Below are 19824 nucleotides of genomic sequence, written 5' to 3'. Positions count from 1 at the left end.
AAAAAAAAAACAAAAAACAAAAAACAAAAGAGAGGGGAAGAGAGGAAGTGAAGGCTATAGTGGCATATACCTTTAATGCTGAGTGCTCAGAAGGCAGAAACAGGCAGATCTCTGTGAGTGCTAGGCCTGTCTACACAGTGAGGTTCTGTCTCGAAGGAAGGAAGGAAGGAAAGAAGGGAGGGAGGGAGAGAGGAAGAGAGGGAAGGAAGGAGGGAGGAAGGGAGGGAGGAAGTGACCAAGCCCGCTTAGTCAGTCAACAGGCTCTCCAGCACAGGAGTGAGGTTTAAAAGAAAAAAAGACTCAACATCTGAGTCACAAATATTGCATTAGGCCTTAATTTTATTTATGTATGCATGTATTATTTATTTATTGTGTTTATGTGCACATTGCGGAGGTCAAGAATAATTTGCAGGTTATCTGTTCTCTTCTTCCACTTGAATGGATTCCAGTGACAGAACCCTGCTAGTCAGACTTTACGGTAAACTCCTTAATAGGCTCTGTCATCTCGTTGCCCCGTCCCAACCCTCCAGCTTTTGTTGTTCTGTTTGTAAAATAAGATTGGTTTTGAACTTTTAACCACACACATTCATCTTACAGGCCCGTGCCCCCTCACTGCTGCCTTTAATGACCCTAATACGCCCATGTGGTGACATATTCCCTTAATACCATAAATAAGTAGGCAGAGTCAGGAGAATCTCTTTGAGTTCGAGACCACATAGTGAGTTCCGGGACAGTCAGGGGTACACAAGTGAGACCCTGTCTCAAAACAAAAAACCAACCAACCAAACAAACAAACGAAAAACAGGCAGCTAAAGGTGACATCAAGCATAACCTAAGACTAATCCCCGCCCCGCCCTGTCCAACTCTCCTGCTCAGACCACCGCCCCACCACCACCGCCCCAGGCGGACTGCGCTGCGCATGCTCAGCCGCAAAGGCATCCGGGAGAGGGGCGGAGCCGGCGGGGTTGTTTGCACTGCAAAATCCCAGTGGGCGCTTCCCGCCGCTGGGTTGGCGACCGATTATCCGCCCTCGTGGAGCCGCTCAGGCCCGCTTTTCCAGAGAGAGGCGGCGTTTCTCCCGTCCCGAGGAGGGTGACGCGACAGGTGGGAAGAGCACAGTGTCAGGAGAGTCGTGACCCCGGCCGCCAGGCTTCTCAGCGTCCTGGCCTCTGTGCGGTGACCGAGCTTGGTGCGTGTGGTCTCTTGCGGCTTCTTTCCGTAACTGTCTTCCGTTTACACCTGTGGCTCGCTTTCCACCAAGCCGTGTATTTTTCAGACAAAAACAGATTGGGTGTGTTGGCCCTTGCCTTTAATCCCATCACTCGAGAGGCAGGGGTTTCTCTTTGAGTTCGAAGCCAGGCTGGTGTGTTCTAGGCCAGTCAGTGCTACTTAAATGAGACCTGGATTCAAAAACCAAAAACATGGGGCTGGAGCGAGAGAGAGCAGCAAATAGTTTTATCTGTAGGGTTATGTGAGTGAAATTTGCAAGTTAGCGCTACCCATGGTGGTGGCTACCCATTTCTCTAATCCTGGCGGGGAGGCAGAGGCAATTGGTCTACAGTGCTAGTTATAGGACACCCAAGGCTAAATTGAAAAAAAAAAAAAAAAAAAAAAATCTCAACGAAAGAAAAAGAAATTTACAGGCCAAAGTTAAAGGGATTGAAGTAAACTTGTAATCACCCCAGTTAGTACAAAGAATTTACTTATATTAACCCAGATATCCAAAAATGGCTATTTTGTGTTACCATTACATATTAATGCTTTGGAGATGCCCAAGTATTTAATACATGCTATATAATACAGTTAAGTATTTCTCATAATTTTATTATTTTTGTTTTCAAAGTCTCTAAGAAATCTTCCAGTCTAACCTTCTGAGTGCTGAGATTCTAGGCATAAAGCACTACACTCCACAATTCTGTTTTTCTTTTATCGGTATGTGACAAGATTCTCTTCCCTGAGGAGACATGCCATATATCTGTTCAAACTAGATAAAGAGCCCACAGCAGGCCAGAGTATCTTGGTGAACCAGTGAGTTTTATTGGAATTACTTGCAGGAATATGGGTGAGGGGTTACTTATGGGAGCAGAAAAGACAGCAACAGAACCAAAGTGACCCTAACATGGATGACAGGTCACAAATGCTGGGAACCTGGAGCACACAGCACAGCCTGCTGGAAGTTCAACTGGTTGGAGAGCATCCTTTCCTAGTGACTCAATTGGTCTAGTCTTCTTCAAGTCAGCATGTCTCATCTCAGAGTCTTATTTGCAACTTGGCTTCTCTGAGAGTGACTCTGTGGGTTTCTCTGTATAGCTCTGGCTGTCCTGGAACTCACTTTGTAGACCAGGCTGGCCTAGAACTCAGCCTGCCTCTGCCTCCCGAGTGTGTGCTTACCTTTTAAAGAGCTTCCCTGTGGATGAAATGTATCAATCTTGAAGAAACTGCTACACAACAGGAGCCTACAACACATGTCCAGTTGTTGTATAACCTTTAAGTCTCCCTGTAGTGGCCTCCAGCTCTCTTGGTAGATACTTTCTTTTTGTCTCCTAGGCCTTTAGCTTTGTATTCTTGCCTCCACACCCAGCTAGTGTACACCATCATGCCCATCTCTAGGTTCTATGTACTTCATAGTTACCTTTCAGGGTTGCAAGTCTCTACTGGGATTTTGGCCTACTGCTTCACTTAGGGAACATTGAGTTGAGTCTTTCAGTAAGCCAGTTATATCTTTCCATTGATTTAAGTCTTCCTTAATTTCCCTTAGCAGTGTTTTGACTTTAGTTTACAAGACTTGACAATTTTTTATTAGATTTATCTCTATATTTGGTGTTTACTACTACTCTCAATGGGATCAAACAGTGCTCTACCATTGAGCTATACCATAGTATCCTATATTTGATGAGTATGTCATAGAAAATAGTTATATTTATTTTTTGTTTTGTTTTGTTTTTTTCTTTTCTTTTTCAAGACAGGGTTTCTCTGTGTNGCCCTGGCTTTCCTAGAACTTACTCTGTAGACTAGGCTGGCCTTGAACTCAGAAATCCGCCTGTCTGCCTCCCAGGTGCAAAGAAGTAAAATTTGTTATTTCTGGAGCTGAGATCAACCAAACCCAAGGCCTCAATCCTCAAGCCTTAAATGTTTTAAGTATTGACCTTGTCAAAGTTATAGATTCCTTAGGGTTTGACCTTGTTAGAGTTACAGATTCCTTAGGGTTTTCTGTATACACAATCAGAATTCTATGAATAATAACAAAAATTAGCCTTTTTGTTTGTTTTGTTTTATAAGACATGGTTTCTCGGGCTGGTAAGATGGCTCAGTGGGTAAGAGCACCCGACTGCTCTTCCAAAGGTCCGGAGTTCAAATCCCAGCAACCACATGGTGGCTCACAACCATCCTTAACAAGATCTGACTCCCTCTTCTGGAGTGTCTGAAGACAGCTACAGTGTACTTACATAATAAATAAATAAATCTTTAAAAAAAAAAGAGAGAGATGGTTTCTCTGTATAGTCCTGACTATCCTAGAACTAGCTCTGTAGACCAGGCTGGCCTCAAACTCAGAGATCCACCTGCCTCTGCCTTCCAAATGCTGGGACTAAAGGTGTGTGCCACCACTTCCCAAGAGCACCCCCCCCCCCATCTATTTTACTAAAATCTCTAGTACAAAAAAGAAATAGTAAAAGAGAAATTTTGTTCGTTTGTTTTAGGGTCTCCCAAAGTAGTTCAGACTAACCTGGGAACTCTGCAGCCAAGGCTGACCTTGAACTCACAGTGATGCTTCTGTCTCTGCCTCCTACGAACTGAGATTATACCCATGAGCCACCAAACCTAGAAAGAACTTCTAAAATATCAACTAACTTTCAATCCTTGGTTCATGCTCTTGAGACAGGAACTCACTTTGTAGTACTGGCTGGCCTAGGCCTCAACAAGCCTGCTCGTCTCCAAAGGAGATTAAAAATGTGGGCTATTCCCACCTAAATTACTAGCTTTCTATTAAGCTGTGATTCAGCCAAATTCCCTTGTAATGTTCTCCCCCTATCCATGATGAATACGTATTCTTCCACGAGCCCTGTATGTATGTTTCATTTAAAGGTGACTCTATGAATTGGCTCTTGCTTTATGGAATCTGAGTTGTCAGCATTTCCACTCCTGTGCTTTAAATTTTAGGAGTTTAAATTTTATGTATGTGGGTGTTCTGCCTCTGTATGTCTGTGCACCATGTGCTTGGTACCCAGGATGTCCTGAGTAGGGTTTTGGATCCTCAGAAACTGGTGTTGTGGATAGTGTGAACCAACATGTAGCTGCTAGGAAGTGAGTCCAGGGTCCTCTGGAAGAGCCTTCAGTACTCTGAACCACTGAGCCATCTCGCCAGCCCCTCTTTCACATCATTTTTAAATTAAAAAAAAAAAAAAAAAAGTTAACTTGAATAAAAACACCATAGTAGTCAATCCTTTAACTCACAGAATGATGAATAGTTGGCCACACAATTTTTCTTTTTTTTTTGGTTTTTTCGAGACAGGGTTTCTCTGTGTATTCCTGGCTGTCCTGGAACTCTGTAGACCAGGCTGGCCCCGAACTCAGAAATCCGCCTGCCTCTGCCTCCCAAGTGCTGGGATTAAAGGCGTGCGCCACTACGCAGTTTAAAACTTAAGAATTGCTTGTCTCCAGCACTTGGGAGGCAGAGACATTTGAATCTGTGAGTTCCAGGACACCCAAAGCTTCAGTAAGAACCTTATTTCAAAAAGAAGGTTGGGGGGACATTGTTACTTCCAGATATTTCCAAGTAACATTTTCAGACTGTGGTTCATTGCTGGTAACTCATACAAATAGTAAGAGATTGCTGTACGTTTGTCTGCTTGTTTGGGGTCTGGGGTAGACAGTGAGTTGAAACTGGCTATCATGTTGCTCACAGTTACCTTGAACTCCTGATCTTCCTTCCTCTGACTTCCAAGCTCTCCTATTTTTGGGTTTGTTTTTTTTGAGATGTAAAGAGACTCTGTGAAGAAGGAAAGGGCAAGTGAGATGGCTCAGAGGGTAACGACTCTTGCCTCCAAATCAGATAACCTGTTTGATCCCCAGGCCCTACATGATCTGGGGAGAGAATGAACTACCGTAGGTTGTCTTGGTATGTTTGTTTCTACCACTCCACCCTACTCCCCACCACCCCGAAACAAATAAATAAATGCAATTTAAAATCCCTATGTTGAGAACCTGGAAAAATGGCTTGGTGAGTAAAGGTGTTTGCAGTCAAGCCTGCCAGCCTGAGATTAATGGTCAAGACTGACTTCCCCACACATGCCACGCATCATGTGTATAGTCCCTTACAAGCACGCACACTCTCCAGTGGTAATTAAATGTAATTGTTAGAACTTTTACTTAATTATATGTGTATGCGCCTGTGTGAATTTCAGCACACCACATGTATTCAAGAGCTGGAGGAGGCCAGAAGCTGAGGTTAAATCTCTTGAAACTGGAGTTACAGGTGCTGGGAACTGAACCCAGGTCCTCTGTAAAGAGCAACAAAGTGCCCGTAGCCAATGAATCTCCCTTCTAATCCTAAATGTAAGTCTTAAAATGTTTTTACTTTAATTGGGAAATACTGGGTATACGGAAAGGAAGCTTACACAGCACAGCACCAATAGCCTGGTGCTCGCTCACACAGCACACCACCGTAGCCTGGTGCTCAGGGCAGTTATGTGAAGGGTCCAGCAGGCTCTCCCTTAATTTGCCATTTTCTGATGAGTTGGCCAGTTGCCTTGAGTATACTTTGTGCATTATTTTCAATTCTCTATTTTAAGAGTATTGTCAAACCCCACAACTCAAAACTCAGGAGGAAGAGAGCTCCACATCCTCATACAGTAGTAAGAGAATTAATCATAACTTTTTTTTGATCAGTCAAATAGCCAAGTTAGTCTATTTTCTAAAATTGTCTTTGAATATTATGCTATTGTGGGTTCAGTTTCATATCCAGAAGAAGCCTCTAAAGTGAAAAGTGTATACTTGTTTTATGTAAATAGAAATTCTGTTTTCTTCCTGTTTCTCAAGCCCCACAGTTGACGGTCTTGTCTCATCTCACCTGACTTGAATAAAATGCTTCCTGCAGTTCCAGGCACAGCTGTTCGACTCTCCTGTGCCAAATGTAAAAGAGTTTTTCAGGAGGGGCAGACAGCTTTTCAGAGGAAAGGGTCTGCTGAGCTTTTCTGCTCAAGGCTATGCATCGATGGGTACCCTTCGCCGGCTGTGTCCCCAGCTCCTCTCAAAAGGATGTGCTTAAATTGCTCAAGGTATGGAGGTCTAAGCAAGGCCTTTTATTTTGCTGCATAGACCTTTGGTCAGAGTCTTGGTTATCATTTTATATGCTTTCATCCTCTCTGAAGATGGAAACCATAGGTAAATGAAAGAATTTGCTTCTGCTTTCAGTTCCTTTAAGATCACTCAGAAGTAGTTTTGATTGTTGAAGGGTTTACACAGATTACATGGAAGGGTGGAGAAGCATTGAGAATCTCTTTGTTAGAATTTTGTTAAATAAATGTGAGACTTGAGAGCATCGAATAGGATGTTTTCTGTGCTTAGAACGTGGGTTTTGTTTGGTGTTGGTTTGGTTGGTTTTGTTTTGGTTTTGAGTCAGGGGCTCACTCAAGATGACTTTCTCATGCTTACCCCCAGTTCCCGTGGAGGGTTTTTTGTTTTGAGACAGGGTCTCAAATATATGTATGTAGCGAGGAGTTCACTGTGGAGAGCAGGTTGGAGCAGGTTGGAGTTGAACTTGGAGGTACTCCTGCCTCTGCCTTCCAAGTGCTGAGACTATAGGAGTGTTCACCATACTGAACTACCCGCACTTACCAATAGGCTCGCAGAGCTTTGCTTCAGTCTTTTTTTTTTTTTTTTTTTTTAATTTATTTATTTATTATATTTAAGTACACTGTAGCTGTCTTTAGACACTCCAGAAGATGGAGTCAGATCTTGTAACGGATGGTTATGAGCCACCATGTGGTTGCTGGGATTTGAACTCTGGACCTTCGGAAGAACAGTCAGGTGCTCTTACCCAGTGAGCCATCTCACCAGCCCTGCTTCAGTCTTTATTTGGCTGGCACTTCCAGTGCTGCCTTTGGTTTCAGGTTCTGTTTTCTTGATCTCTCCCTAACTTTATCTCTCCTTTTGTTTTCTTTTTCTTAAGTTTTTAAATTTTATTTTGTGTATGAGTGTTTTCTCAACTTGTATGTCTGTGTACCACATACATACCCTGTGCCTGCAGAGGGCATTTGATCCCTTGAAACTGCCATTACAGGCAGTCGTGAGCCACCGTGTGGGTTGATGAAAATTAAACACTGGTCCTCTGCAAGAGCATTCGTGAGCACTGCCCCACCTTTCTGGCCCTCCCTTTGCTTTTTCCAATTCCACAGTACTATACTATGTCCAGTTTTCCTTTTGGCTATAAGTTATAGGGTATTCTCTTCAGTCTACTTTCTCTTTCTGCAGAGTCCTAAACCTGGAAGGGACATTAGAGATCACCCAGTGCAGACCTTTTCTTTTGGTTTTGAGGAAACTGAGGCCCTGAGGAGTTAAGGCACTGTGTTGCTATGGTTAGCATATACGCACTACATTTCTTCAGCCCCAGCTTTGCTACATGTCACAGGCGTTGAAAAGACTCATGCAAGAAAGAATTTGCTGTGTAAGTTGTTCTCTTAAGGAGTAACAATCAGGTATGATGAGCAGAAATAGACAACCTTGGCTTCCTCTGGAATATACATACATACACACACACATATATATATATATATTAAGAAATTGTGGGTTGGTTCAAAGGTGGTAGTCATGCTTAGACTGGGAGAGACCACCATTTATTGAGAATAACATGTTTCTATTGGCACTTTTTAGATCTGTTTTATTTTGCATGTATGGGTGTTTTACCTGCATGTTTCTATGTGTACCACATGCCTGCCTGGGGAAGTTGGAATAAGACATTCTATTCTCTGGAGTTGGAGTTGTGGATGGTTGTAAGCCTCCATGTGGATGCTGGGAACTGAGCCATCTCTGCAGCCCCTTTATTGAGACTTTTAAAAAATTTCACATTCCACAACATCTTTTGGTTTTCTCAGATAGGGTTTCTCTGTGTAGCTCTGGCTGTCCTGGGATTTGATCTTCAGATCAGGCTGGCCTCAAACTCACAGAGATCCTCCTGGCTCTACCTCTTGAGTGCTGGGATTAAACGCATGTACCACTGCCTGGCTGAAGTCCCAAAATTTTAAGTAATTTTTAAGGCTTCTTTTTTTAGCAATGATTTAAAATCTTTAATTAATACTTTGTGTTTTTGTTTAATGAAGGAAAATGAAGGATAACTTTGAAGATGACATTTAAAATATTAGAAAGGGGAGACTTTTTATTGAAAGCTATTAAGATATGTTTAAGAAACATAAAAGGAAAATCTGAAGACAAATCATTCCAGTCCAAAATAGGCCTATTCAGTAATGCTTAATTATTTACAGGCCAGTTAGCACTCATGCTCAGTTATTTTTAGCTAGCTGTAAAAGTCCTTCTAATATGGTTGGCTTTTATTATTTTTTCTTTTGAATTTTAAACTCCATTATCTTTAAAACAACAACAACAACAAAAATCACAGGCCAAGATTAACCAGACCCAAAGACTGTACAACTCAGTGAACTGTGTACAGTTGGAGAAACCGTTGAGAATGGAAGCTGTGGAACTTTCCATTGGGTCTTAACACCTTTACTATCGGATATATTTTTATACACTTATCTACCACAGAAAATTAAAAAAAATCCATGACAGAGTTAGAACTAGAATGCATTTTAAAAATCAACTGCCAGTCTCATCAGAAAAGCTGTCAAGTATTAAGAATTGATCAAGCTAGAGATGGCAGATACAGGTTTCCTAAAATTTCTCATTTTTCTTCAATTATTTATTTATTTGGTTTTTTCGAGACAGGGTTTCTCTGTGTAGCCCTGACTGTCCTGGAACTCACTCTGTAGACCAGGCTGGCCTCAAACTCAGAAATCTGCCTGTCTCTGCCTTCCAAGTGCTGGGATTAAAGGCATGTGCATTGGTGTTTTGCGCATCTTTGTCTGTGCAAAGGTGTATGAGGGTGTCAGGTTGTAGAGTTGCAGACAGCTGTGAGCCACCATGTGAGTGCTGGCAGTTGAACCCAGGTCCTCTGGAAGAGCAGTCAGTGCTCTCAACAGCTGAGCCTTCTCTCCAGCCCCTCTTTTTTCTTTTTTTTAAAGATTTATTTATTTATTATATGTAAGTACACTGTAGCTATCTTCAGACACTCCAGAAGAGGGAGTCAGATCTTGTTACGGATGGTTATAAGCCACCATGTGGTTGCTGGGATTTGAACTCTGGACCTTTGGAAGAGCAGTCGGGTGCTCTTACCAACTGAGCCATCTCACCAGCCCCTCCAGCCCCCTCTTAATTTTTCCTTAAAAGTTTAGCGGTAAATACTGTGAGTTGTTTCCCTTGAAATGGCAGCCTTCATTTTCCTGAATAGCTACCTGACGTCCCTTCCTGAACAATAGTTGTGTGTATAGTCTCATAGAAATATAATTCATAAAAAAGATGGCGGAGGTATCACTCAAATTGTCTGTGTAGACTGTCTGGAGACAGTAGTCCACCACTGATAACATCTCAGCACTTTATGCCGTGTCCTCTTTAGTCCCTGTGCTGGTTAGTTTTTCTCAGCTTGACACGAAAGGGTCGCCGGAAGGAAAGAACCTTGATTGAGAAAATGCCTCCATCAGATTGTCCTGTAGACAAGAGCGCTTTCTTTTTTTTTTTTTTAAGATTTATTTATTATTATAATTAAGTACATTGTAGCTGTCTTCAAATGTACCAGAAGAGGGTGTCTCATTATGGGTGGTTGTGAGCCACCTTGTGGTTGCTGGGATTTGAACTCAGGACCTTCGGTAGAGCAGTCAGTGCTCTTACCCACTGAGCCATCTCTCCAGCCCAAGGGCGTTTTCTTGATCCATGATTGATGTGGGAAGGCCTGCCTCACTGTGAGTGGTGCCACCCTTGGGCACGTGGTCTGTGTTAATTAAACTATGGACAGTCAGCCAGGAAGCAAATGCTCTGTGGTCTCAGTTCCTGCCCTTCCTTCAGTGATAGATTGTGACCTGGGAGTTGTAAGAGAACATAAACCCTTTCCTGGTCACGGTCAGTAGACCTGATCCACAGCAGTAGACGCAAACTAGGACAGTCACGCAAATATTCAAGTTTATTCTTTTACCTGCTTTTATGTCTGTATATCAAGGGCATGCATTGCCTCTGGAGTCCAGAAGAGGGCACTGGATCCCCTGGAACAAGAATTACAGACAGTTGTGAGCTGCCATGTGGGTGCTAGGAATTGTCAAGGTTCAGATTAAAATAACTTGAAAATGTTTTATTGACAGCATCCTTAATTTCTGGAACTAAATTGCCTTGTTTTGCTTTACAGTAAATACATGGCAGAAGGATCCCAAGAGCTCACTGCCCAACCAGCATAGTCCATACAGTGACTCTTGCTCCCAATTCAGTGAGAAACTGGGTCAGGACAATACAGAGAGCAAGAGGGAAAACTGCCCAACGCCTTGCTCTGGGCCCCTCATGTGTACACACAGAAACTCATAAGTTACTTTATATATTTATTGTTCTATTAACAAGCATTTATTGTTTGTTTTTAGAGACATTTTAAGTCCAAAGGATATGAAGAGTGTCCGGTTGGAGGATAGTAGTTGTAACAAAAACTTTTGTAGCCAATCTTGTCTTACATCATATGAAGAAAAAAGAAAGCCACGTGTTACCGTATATACTGATAGCAGTTTGCCTAAGTGCAGCATGTGTCAGAAGACATCTACTGTAAGTTTCAACTTTTTTTAACATTTAGAAGAATTCTTGTCATTTGGCTTAAATGTCATTTGTTGCTATTGTTCTAGTCTTGTCAGTAATTCCTACTTTTCACATTTTCATTCTGCTGACAAGTTTCCTTGTGAACTGGTGAAAGACCTGTGACCTATAATCTGTCCCATATACTTCAGGGGGAAGAGTGTCCTTACCTGAGTAGTGCAAAGATTACTAATGCGTAGAAGCAGGTGAGCAGAAAGAGCTGCTGTCCCGCCAGCTAGTCCTTGAGCATGCTTGGTTCTCTTGGGGAAATCTTTGGTTGATGGTTAATGACCATGAACAAGACCTTTGGGTGCCCCCGAGAACAGAGAAGCTAGCCTTGCTTTGTGGACTAAGTGAGATGAACACAGTTACTGGTTTGATCCCTTTTTTATGAATTAGAACGAATATCTATCTTTATCACTACATGATCTTTAGTAATATGGTAATACATAATCTTAGTATTTGAGAGTCACAGGCAAGCAGATCTCTGAGCTTGAGGCCAATCTGGTCTGCAGAATGAGTTCCAGAACAGCCAGAACTACACAGAGAAACCATATCTTTTTTTTAATTATTATTATTATTATTATTATTAGATATTTTCTTCATTTACATTTCAAATGCTATACCGAAAGTCCCCTATACCCCCCACCCCCTGAGAAACCATATCTTGAAAAACAGTAATATATAACTCATACTGAATACATCAGAATATCAAGAAATCAAAATGTGCAGCAACTCCTCTGGTATAAGCATGGTTGAGTGTGCCCTGATGCTTTTCCTGACTGCATGGTGCTGTCAGTGAAGCTGGTGCTGTCAGTGTCTTGAGCTGCCTGTAGAATGTGTCTGTGAGAGCTGGAAGTAGAGCTCAGTGGGAGAGCTTATTGCTTAGCATAAGTGTTCAGCCCTAGCATATCAAAAGCAAGGATCCTTCTGTCTGAAAGGGTGAATTGCATAAGCACTTTATGGTTTACTGGCAGGATGAGGAGCCAGGCATGATGGCTCATGCCTCTAATTGTCAAGTAGATCTCAGTGAACTCATCCTGGTCTATATAACCTAAGTTCCAGACCAGCCAGAATTCCTTGTCTCAAAGTAAAAACGTCATATTAATAAAAGACTAAAATGAAAATTATCCTGTGCTTTTCCCCCACCCCTGAAATTTCAAGACAGGGTTTCTCTGTGTGGCCTTGGCTAGACCTGGCTCTGTAGACCAGGCTAGCCTGAAATTCAAGAAATCTGCCTGCCTCTGCCTCCCTAGTGCTTGGATTAAAAGTGTGTACCGCCATACCTTCCTTGGTCTTTCTTTTTTTAAAGATTAATTATTTAGGAGCTGGAAAGATGGCTCAGCACTTAAGATCCAGAGGACCCAGTTAAATTCCCTTACCCATATGATGCTCATAACTACCTATAACCCTGAGTCCAGGGATCTGGTGCCCTCTTCCAGCCACTGCAGGAGCTACATGCACATGGTGCATACATTCACTCAGGCAAAACACTCATAGGAAACCTGACAACCTGAGTGCAATCCTCAGGAGCCACATGGTGGAAGGGAAGATGAACTGACTCTGAAGTTGTCTTCTGACTTTCACTTGCATGGAGTGATAGTGTAAGTTCCACACACACACATACAAATAAATAAATAGAACTTTTTTGAGGATTTATTTGTTTCCATTTATGTGCATGGGGGTGTGTTTACACATCTGCTTAGGTGCCTGTGGATGCAAAAGAGGCTGTCATGTTCTTGGGACAGGAATCATAGGGAACTGTATGTAACTCAGCACAGGTACTCGGAAACTACCTTGAGTAGGAAGTGCTCTTAACTCCTGAACCATCTTTCCAGCCCATTTCCTGGCTCTTCTATCAATATTCTGATCTCCACAGAAAAGAAACGCCATGTAGTTTTGTTTGCACTGTGTACCAAAAAGCAGTTCTGTTCCACCATTGCTTTCAGTGATGTAGAAAGATGAAACGGTAAAACTCCTCAGTCTACAGCCTTTCTCTTTGTCCCGTGCTTACTGGATTTGCTGCATTCTGCCTCCTGTCTGTATGCTGCTTTCTCACAATAGGATTGTGATTGTTTTCTGGGTGGAGGGTTAATTTAAGACAAGGTCTCTGTGTAGCCTTAGCTGTCCTGGAGCTCGGTATGTAGATAGACTAGGTTGGCTTCTGCACTACCTGCCTCTGCCTCCTGAGCTGGACTTAAAGGCATGTGCCACTACACCCAGCTGTGCTTGGGATTCTTTACCAGGAAGTAAGCCTAGAACAGCAGTTCTCAACCTGTGAGTCTCCACCCCTTTGGAGGTCACATATCAGATATCCTACATATCAGATATTTACATTATGATTGATAACTAGCAAAATTCCAGTTATGAAGTAGATATTAAATAATTTTGTGGTTGGGAGTTACCATAACATGAGAAACTGTATTGAGTCACAGCATTAGGAAGGTTGAGAACCTCTGGCCTGGAGGGACAGGTACTGCCCCAGTATTGTATAGTAGATATTAAGTACCCTTTTCTCCTTAGCCCTGGTGCAAGGACTTGGGTCCAAGTAAAAAACTGTAATTCAATTTGTGTTCTTATTCAATAGGCTTTAGTTGCCTGGGATAATAAACTTCTTTGGTGGACTCTCTTTTCATTGAATATACATTATTACTATTACTGTAGCTATTAAATGGTAGAATAGTTTTCAGATAAGCTTATCAAATTGCCTCATTTGGTTTTTGTAGCCTGGACTCTCTTCTAGTTTTTTAAGGAAGTGTAAAGAATTGTTATTGTTTCTACTAGTTCGGCTAAAAGCAGTTACAGTAGCATGCTTAGTGTTTTTAGTATTGCATGTGATGTATCAGAAATATGAATATTATTTTTAATCTTTAAACAGAAACCACCCAGAATACTTAGATCTTTCCCCTGCAAATCACTGAAACTGTCAGATGAGATGATTGTGATGACTAATGACTTGGGGGACATAGAGGCTTACTGCTCCGTTTGTTTTTCTTCATACAACAGTGCTGTGATGGAATCTTCTTCAGGTAATCCCTAACGGCCTCAGTGGTACTATGTACTGGAATATAACTACACTTTGCTATTAATTTATAGCTTTGATTAACTTCCATATTATAGTTCCAAGTGAGTGCTGGAAAGATGTCTTAGCAATTAAGAATGCTTGCTGTTGAATCATGAGGACCCAAGTTTAGATCCTAGCACCCATGTAAAAACATTCATTCACCTCACAAATGAAATAATCTTTATTAAAAAAAAAAAAAAAATCCAAACAGACTGGTAATGTTGTCAGTTGTCAGACTATTTGCCCAGAGTGTCTGAGGCCCTGGGCTTGATGCCCACCAGGTGTGATGGTGGGCAAGCATTCTCCCACTGAGTTATAATCCTCAGCACAAAACCACTTATTATTAGACAGTGTTTTCTGCTTGGTTATAACAAACTGTTTTTGTTTATTTTTGTCAGTTAATGTATCCATGGTGCACAGTTCTTCAAAAGAGAATCTCTGTCCAAAGAAATATCCAGTTATAAGCAATATAATGTCACTAGTAAATAATCGTGTTGACCTCGTTGTGAACACTGATCTCTTACAAGGTAAACAGACATTTGACATAAACAGTGTTTTGTCTTTTTTTTTTTTTTTTGGTTTTTCGAAACAGGGTTTCTCTGATAGCCTTGGCTGTCCTGGAACTCACTCTGTAGACCAGGCTGGCCTCGAACTCAGAAATCTGCCTGCCTCTGCCTCCCAAGTGCTGGGATTAAATGCGTGCGCCACCACGCCCGGCTAACAGTGTTTTGTCATATTGTTGAATCTGTCTGTCTGTTTGCTGATATGAAATAAGCTTTATGACCTTATGGTGTTATTAAAGTATAAAATCTCGAATATGTGCTTTAATTTGTTTCAACAGGTACACTTTCTTCTGTACCGACAAATGTCATTGTGAACGTAAGTTTTATCCTGATTTTTTTAAATAATTTATTTATTTATATGAGTATACCATAGCTGACTTCAGACACACCAGAAGAGGCATTAGATCCCATTACAGATGGTTGTGAGCCACCATGTGGTTGCTAGGAATTGAACTCAGGACCTCTAGAAGAGCAGTCACTGCTCTTAACTGATGAGCCATCTCTCCAGCCCTGATTGACCGTTTTTTAAGACAATATCTCACTATGTAACTCTGGCTGGCCTTGAACTCACAGAAATCTGCATGCCTCTGCCTCTAGAATGCTGGGATTAAAGGTGCATGCCACCATGCCCAGCTTCCTTTTGAGTGAATAGTACTAGTCATCTGAGTAATAGAAATTATTTCTCGGGCTGGTGAGATGGCTCAGTGGGTAAGAGCACCCGACTGCTCTTCCAAAGGTGCAGAGTTCAAATCCCAGCAACCACATGGTGGCTCACAACCATCCTTAACGAGATCTAACTCCCTCTTCTGGGGTGTCTGAGGACAGCTACAGTGTACTTACATATAATAAATAAATAAATCTTTAGAAATTATTTCTCTGCTGTTACATACCTAGAGCTTCTTTAAACACTGACTGCTGAATTTAGATGGCAAATAATTATGTTAGTGCTGCTTATGGAGAATCCTACACTGTAACTCGCTCATTTTACTGTGTTACGGCAACGGATATGTTTTGATATTTTTATTATTTGAAAACTGCTTAAACAAGTATTATTTTCCCATTTCTGTCCTAAGAACTCAGCCAGTGAGTCCAGCAGTGGTGTTGGTAATAGTGAGGACCAGCCAGGCCTCCTCTCACCTGGCTCAGTGCTCTGTGAGGACACAGCTGCTCCCAGTGAGGAAGTACAGAACAATAGTGAGAAATCCATGAAAGGAAATGACAGGCCATGTCTCTCAAAGTCTACATCAACAGAACAGAAAATTAAGAAAGAGCTTCGGCCTCCTGGGGAGTCTTGGAGCCCAGGTTTCCAGCATCTGCATCCCAGCACTGCAAATGGTATCGCATTCTGCTATTCCTGCTACTTGTTCTTCCAGAAAAAATTTAGCTGTCGGAGAGAAGTTTTTGCAACCCAAGGAACTGCTGACTGGGAGAAAATGCTGGAAATTTTCAAAAAGCATGAAGAAAGTGAAGTGCACTTAAAGTCATTGCAATTTTGGAGGCAGTACCAGTTTCTCGATGCTGTTCCACGTGATAATTCATCTGTTTATTCAAAACAGATTGAAGGAAATAAAAAGTACCTAAAGCTCGTCATTGAGAACATTTTATTTCTTGGAAAACAGTGCTTGCTGTTAAAAGGAAATGACCAGTCTATTTCATCCATTAATAAAGGCAATTTTTTGGAATTACTAGAACTTAGAGCAAGAGATAAAGGAGAAGTATTTCAGCTTATGAGTTCACACGTGGACTTCTATAGTAGTACACTTGTCCAGGAGGAGATTATTGAAATGATAAAGGGTGAGATGTTGCAAGACATCGTGAGTGAGATCAACGCCTCCTCAGCCTTTTCAATAATCTGTGAGGAGATAGCTGGTAGTGCCGCCGAGAGACAGCTTTCCGTGTGTGTGAGGTACCCACAAAAGACACCAAGTGCTGTCTTGGTTAAGGAAAGGTTCCTGGGGTTTGTGACTGCCGAGGAAGTGACTGGGGTCCATGTGCATGGGCAGATCAAAGCTTACCTGCAGCAGGTTGGAATTGATTTTAATAAAATATGTGGCCAAGCCTATGATAGTGCCACAAATTTTAGGGTAAAATTGAATGAAGTTGTAACAGAATTCAAGAAGGAAGAGCCAAGAGTTCTCTATGTGCATTGTCACGCACATTTTTTTGAGTTAGCGGTGATGAGCTTCTGTAAGGAGGTGAAGGAGCTCCGAGGTGCACTAAACACTCTCGGCTCTTTGTTCAACACTGTTCGTGTGTCTGAAGAAATGTTGGCAAGTTTGCAAACCATGTGTAAGCTAAGTCTGAATAAAACTTGTAAGAAACACACGTCACAGTCGTGTTGGCCAGCCCACGACCATTTGCTGCTGGCTGTGACGGACTGCCTTCCGGAGGTCATCGAGGTGCTGGCATCTGTGTCGCGCCGTTGCGCAGGCACAGCAGTGGCTGCTGAGCTGGACGACTTGTTGTCGATGGTTACCAAGTTTGAATTTATATTTTGTTTGAAATTTCTTTATCGAGTACTCAGTATCACAGGGATTCTTTCTAGAGAGTTTCAAAGTGAAACTGTTGACATCTTTTCTTTGTTTTCAAAAATAGAAGCAATTTTGGAATGTTTATCTTCTGAAAGAAATGATACATATTTTAAAACTATCTGGGATGGAGCAGATGAAATATGTAAAAAGATAACCAACAAGGGTTTTGATGTTGAGAAACCCTCTTTTCAAAAAAGAAGAAAAATTCAAAAAACAGTAGATCCCAGCAATTCAGAGCATATGTTTTTTCCTACTTCAGCAGATGAACAATATAAAATTAATATTTACTACCAAGGTCTGGACACTGTATTAAAAAATTTAAAGTTATATTTTTCAGAGTTTGACTATTGTAAAATGAAACAAATTTCAGAGCTGTTACTTAAATGGAATGAGCCATTAAATGAATCAACAGCCAAACACATCCAGGAGTTCTATAAGCTTGATGCAGACATCATTCCCGAGCTCCGATTTTACCGGCAGTATGCAAGTTTCAACTTCATTACAGAGAATAGGTCCTTAAGCTTCATTGACCTGGGCTGTTTGTTTATTCAGCATGGTCTCCACAATAATATTCCTTGTATCACGAAGCTGTTGCATATTGCTTTATCTTGGCCAATTACTTCAGCGAATAATGAGAAGTCATTTTCCACGCTGTCTCATCTTAAAACATACTTATTTCGTACCATGGGACAAGAGAAACTTAGTAGCCTGGCTCTGATAGCTGTTGAGCAGGAACTGGTAAATAAACTGATGGAACCTGAAAGATTGGGGGGAATTGTCGAAAAGTTCATTAGTCAAATGAAAGATACATAAGACAAACTTGCAACTTTGAGCTTAATTAAAAGAATTCTGTGGTTTTATTCGAATACTAACAAAGTTTTGTTTGTTGGAGGTTCTTTGAGATAGATAGGGATCTTACTTTGTAGCCTAGGCTAGTCTTGAATTTGTAAGCTCTTGTGACTGATTGACCATCTTACCTAATTCTTCTCCTTTAAAGTATTCCAGTTGACAGATTGTGTCTTAGGCACATCTATATTTAATACATTTACTGAGCAACTACTACACAGATAGTATGATAAGTACTGGAGATATAGCAGAGAATTAGGAGCCTAGAGTCAATTAGACATAGTTTTTTCTAATATAGAAATCTAGTAAGCCAGGCACAGCTGCACACTCCCAGAATCCCACCAAAATATTTCCCCCAGGACTGTGACTCAGTGGTAACGTACTTAACTTCCCTAGAATGCATAAGGCCCAGATTCAATTCCCAGTGCCAAGGAAGTCCTGTAATACCATCATAACTGCTAGTGACCATGTGCATTGTTAAATAAAATTTTAACTAAAAACCATTGCTGGGAAGAGAATAATTCTGCAAAAGCAAAGAATCGGAGGCCTAACTGGAACAAGGCCATGCTACCTACCAGCAGAGAGATGCAGAGTGGCTGTGAGGTTAAGGTTTGAAATACAGTAGGTGGACCAGGCAGAGGTTTTCTCTTAACTGCATCAGCTCATTCCAAGAGGAAAGAGAGATGAAGGAAGTAGAGAGTTTAGCAAGACAGATTGAGCTTTGGTTCTCTCAGCTACCTGCCTCATTTTTAAAGAGTAAAGGCAGAAGTTAAGCAGGTGGCACCTGACCATTCAGGAGCAAGGAACTCATTTCAGGTTCTCAACCCGCAACTTAGATCTAGGCGGTTCAGAGCATCAGCTGAATTCTGGGCTCCCAATAGTCACTTAGTTGTGCTGTCCTTATTCTCCAGAAGAAGCCAAAAGCCAGAGCAGAGGGAGTCCAGCCCTCATGGCTTTATAGAGGGGACCTGTCGCAGGTGGCATTCCCTCTGGGCTGCACACAGAGTAGCGCCTCCAAACTAGAATCAATTCCATGCTAGCCACAAGCCCCTAGAGTTGCTCCGTGGTCTGTCTCCATTTCCCTTAGATCTCATCCACTGAACTGCAGCTGTGCTAGCAAGTCCATCTCCAGCCTCCGTGTCCTCAGCGTGGACATGACGTGGACAAAACGTATTGGTTCTCCAATTGTCTGGTTAGTCCCATCTTCATTGACTGAGCCTTTATTACACCACAGCCTAGTTTGTGCCAAACTTCACTTGGATTCCCTATGGCCTCTGCTAGAGGTGTCTTGCTCTGTTGCTAACTACCCAACCCTCACTCTCGGGCGTAATGCGCCCTGGGTTTACAGACCTGCATGGATTTGGAAAAAGTAAAAATCCTAGCTATCCTTACTGTGCAGTGAAGGTCAGCATCTCAGACTGAGTCCAGCAGGAGTGATGAGCAGTCAGGGACAAGGTACCTGCCATGGTGAGGAAATTACGGGTAGGCTAGCAGAGCTAGGCCATTGTGTACATGTCTTACACTGGAGAAAGCAGTCCTTAGCATGCGTCGAGTTAGAATGCACCTGTAGTCTCAGTATTTGGGAAGCAATGGCAGATAGATCTCTCTTACTCTGAGACCAGCCTGATTGATGTACAGAGCTAGTTCCAGGACGGCCAAGGCTACACAAACATCCTCTCCACCAAAACAAAAATGTCTTTTCTAGGATAACATTTAGAAGTGGAGGTAGGGCTTGAAGTCTTGTGCCTCTTCTACATCAGCTAGTCTCCGGGCACTCCTGCCAGCATGTCTGCCTTTGTTCTACATTGTCCCACTGTTGTTACTGTCACTCCCTTCTAGTTCTGAACTCATTAATAGCTGCTTATTGGAAATAGCTGACCTTATATTGAATGTTTATTCTCTCATTCTCTCTCTCTCTCTCTCTCTCTCTCTCTCTCTCTCTCTCTCT

The 19824-nt window shown here is 42.0% G+C and overlaps 2 protein-coding genes across 5 annotated transcripts in view; one reads left to right on the top strand and one right to left on the bottom strand.

Annotated features, from left to right (window-relative positions):
* Positions 1–987: 987 nt before the first annotated feature.
* On the top strand, positions 988–18718 carry Zmym1 (zinc finger MYM-type containing 1). 4 transcript variants are annotated; one of them, XM_029540206.1, is made up of 9 exons: positions 988–1189; positions 5403–5553; positions 6037–6275; positions 7471–7663; positions 10671–10845; positions 13751–13901; positions 14335–14463; positions 14778–14815; positions 15573–18718. In XM_029540206.1, exons 5-9 carry the CDS (start codon positions 10693–10695, stop codon positions 17841–17843), a joined length of 2742 nt encoding a protein of 913 aa, XP_029396066.1. In that variant the 5' UTR covers positions 988–1189; positions 5403–5553; positions 6037–6275; positions 7471–7663; positions 10671–10692; the 3' UTR covers positions 17844–18718. The 4 variants fall into 4 exon arrangements, with proteins under 4 accessions (XP_029396066.1, XP_029396063.1, XP_029396064.1 ...); XM_029540203.1 differs by lacking the exon at positions 7471–7663; XM_029540204.1 differs by lacking the exon at positions 7471–7663 and having other exon boundaries at positions 6009–6275; positions 15573–18132.
* Sfpq (splicing factor proline and glutamine rich) overlaps positions 15864–19824 on the bottom strand; it is a 28187-nt gene continuing 24226 nt past the window's right edge. Inside the window, exon 12 of the transcript XR_003844087.1 lies at positions 15864–17787. The gene's annotated coding sequence lies outside the window, so the exon portion shown is untranslated. The remainder of the gene's footprint in view (positions 17788–19824) is intronic.

Source organism: Mus pahari, chromosome 6 (genome assembly GCF_900095145.1).
Source record: "Mus pahari chromosome 6, PAHARI_EIJ_v1.1, whole genome shotgun sequence".
Lineage (NCBI taxonomy): Eukaryota > Metazoa > Chordata > Mammalia > Rodentia > Muridae > Mus > Mus pahari.
The sequence above is the reverse complement of the archived record's forward strand: the minus strand, read 5'-3'. Positions and strand labels throughout refer to the sequence as shown.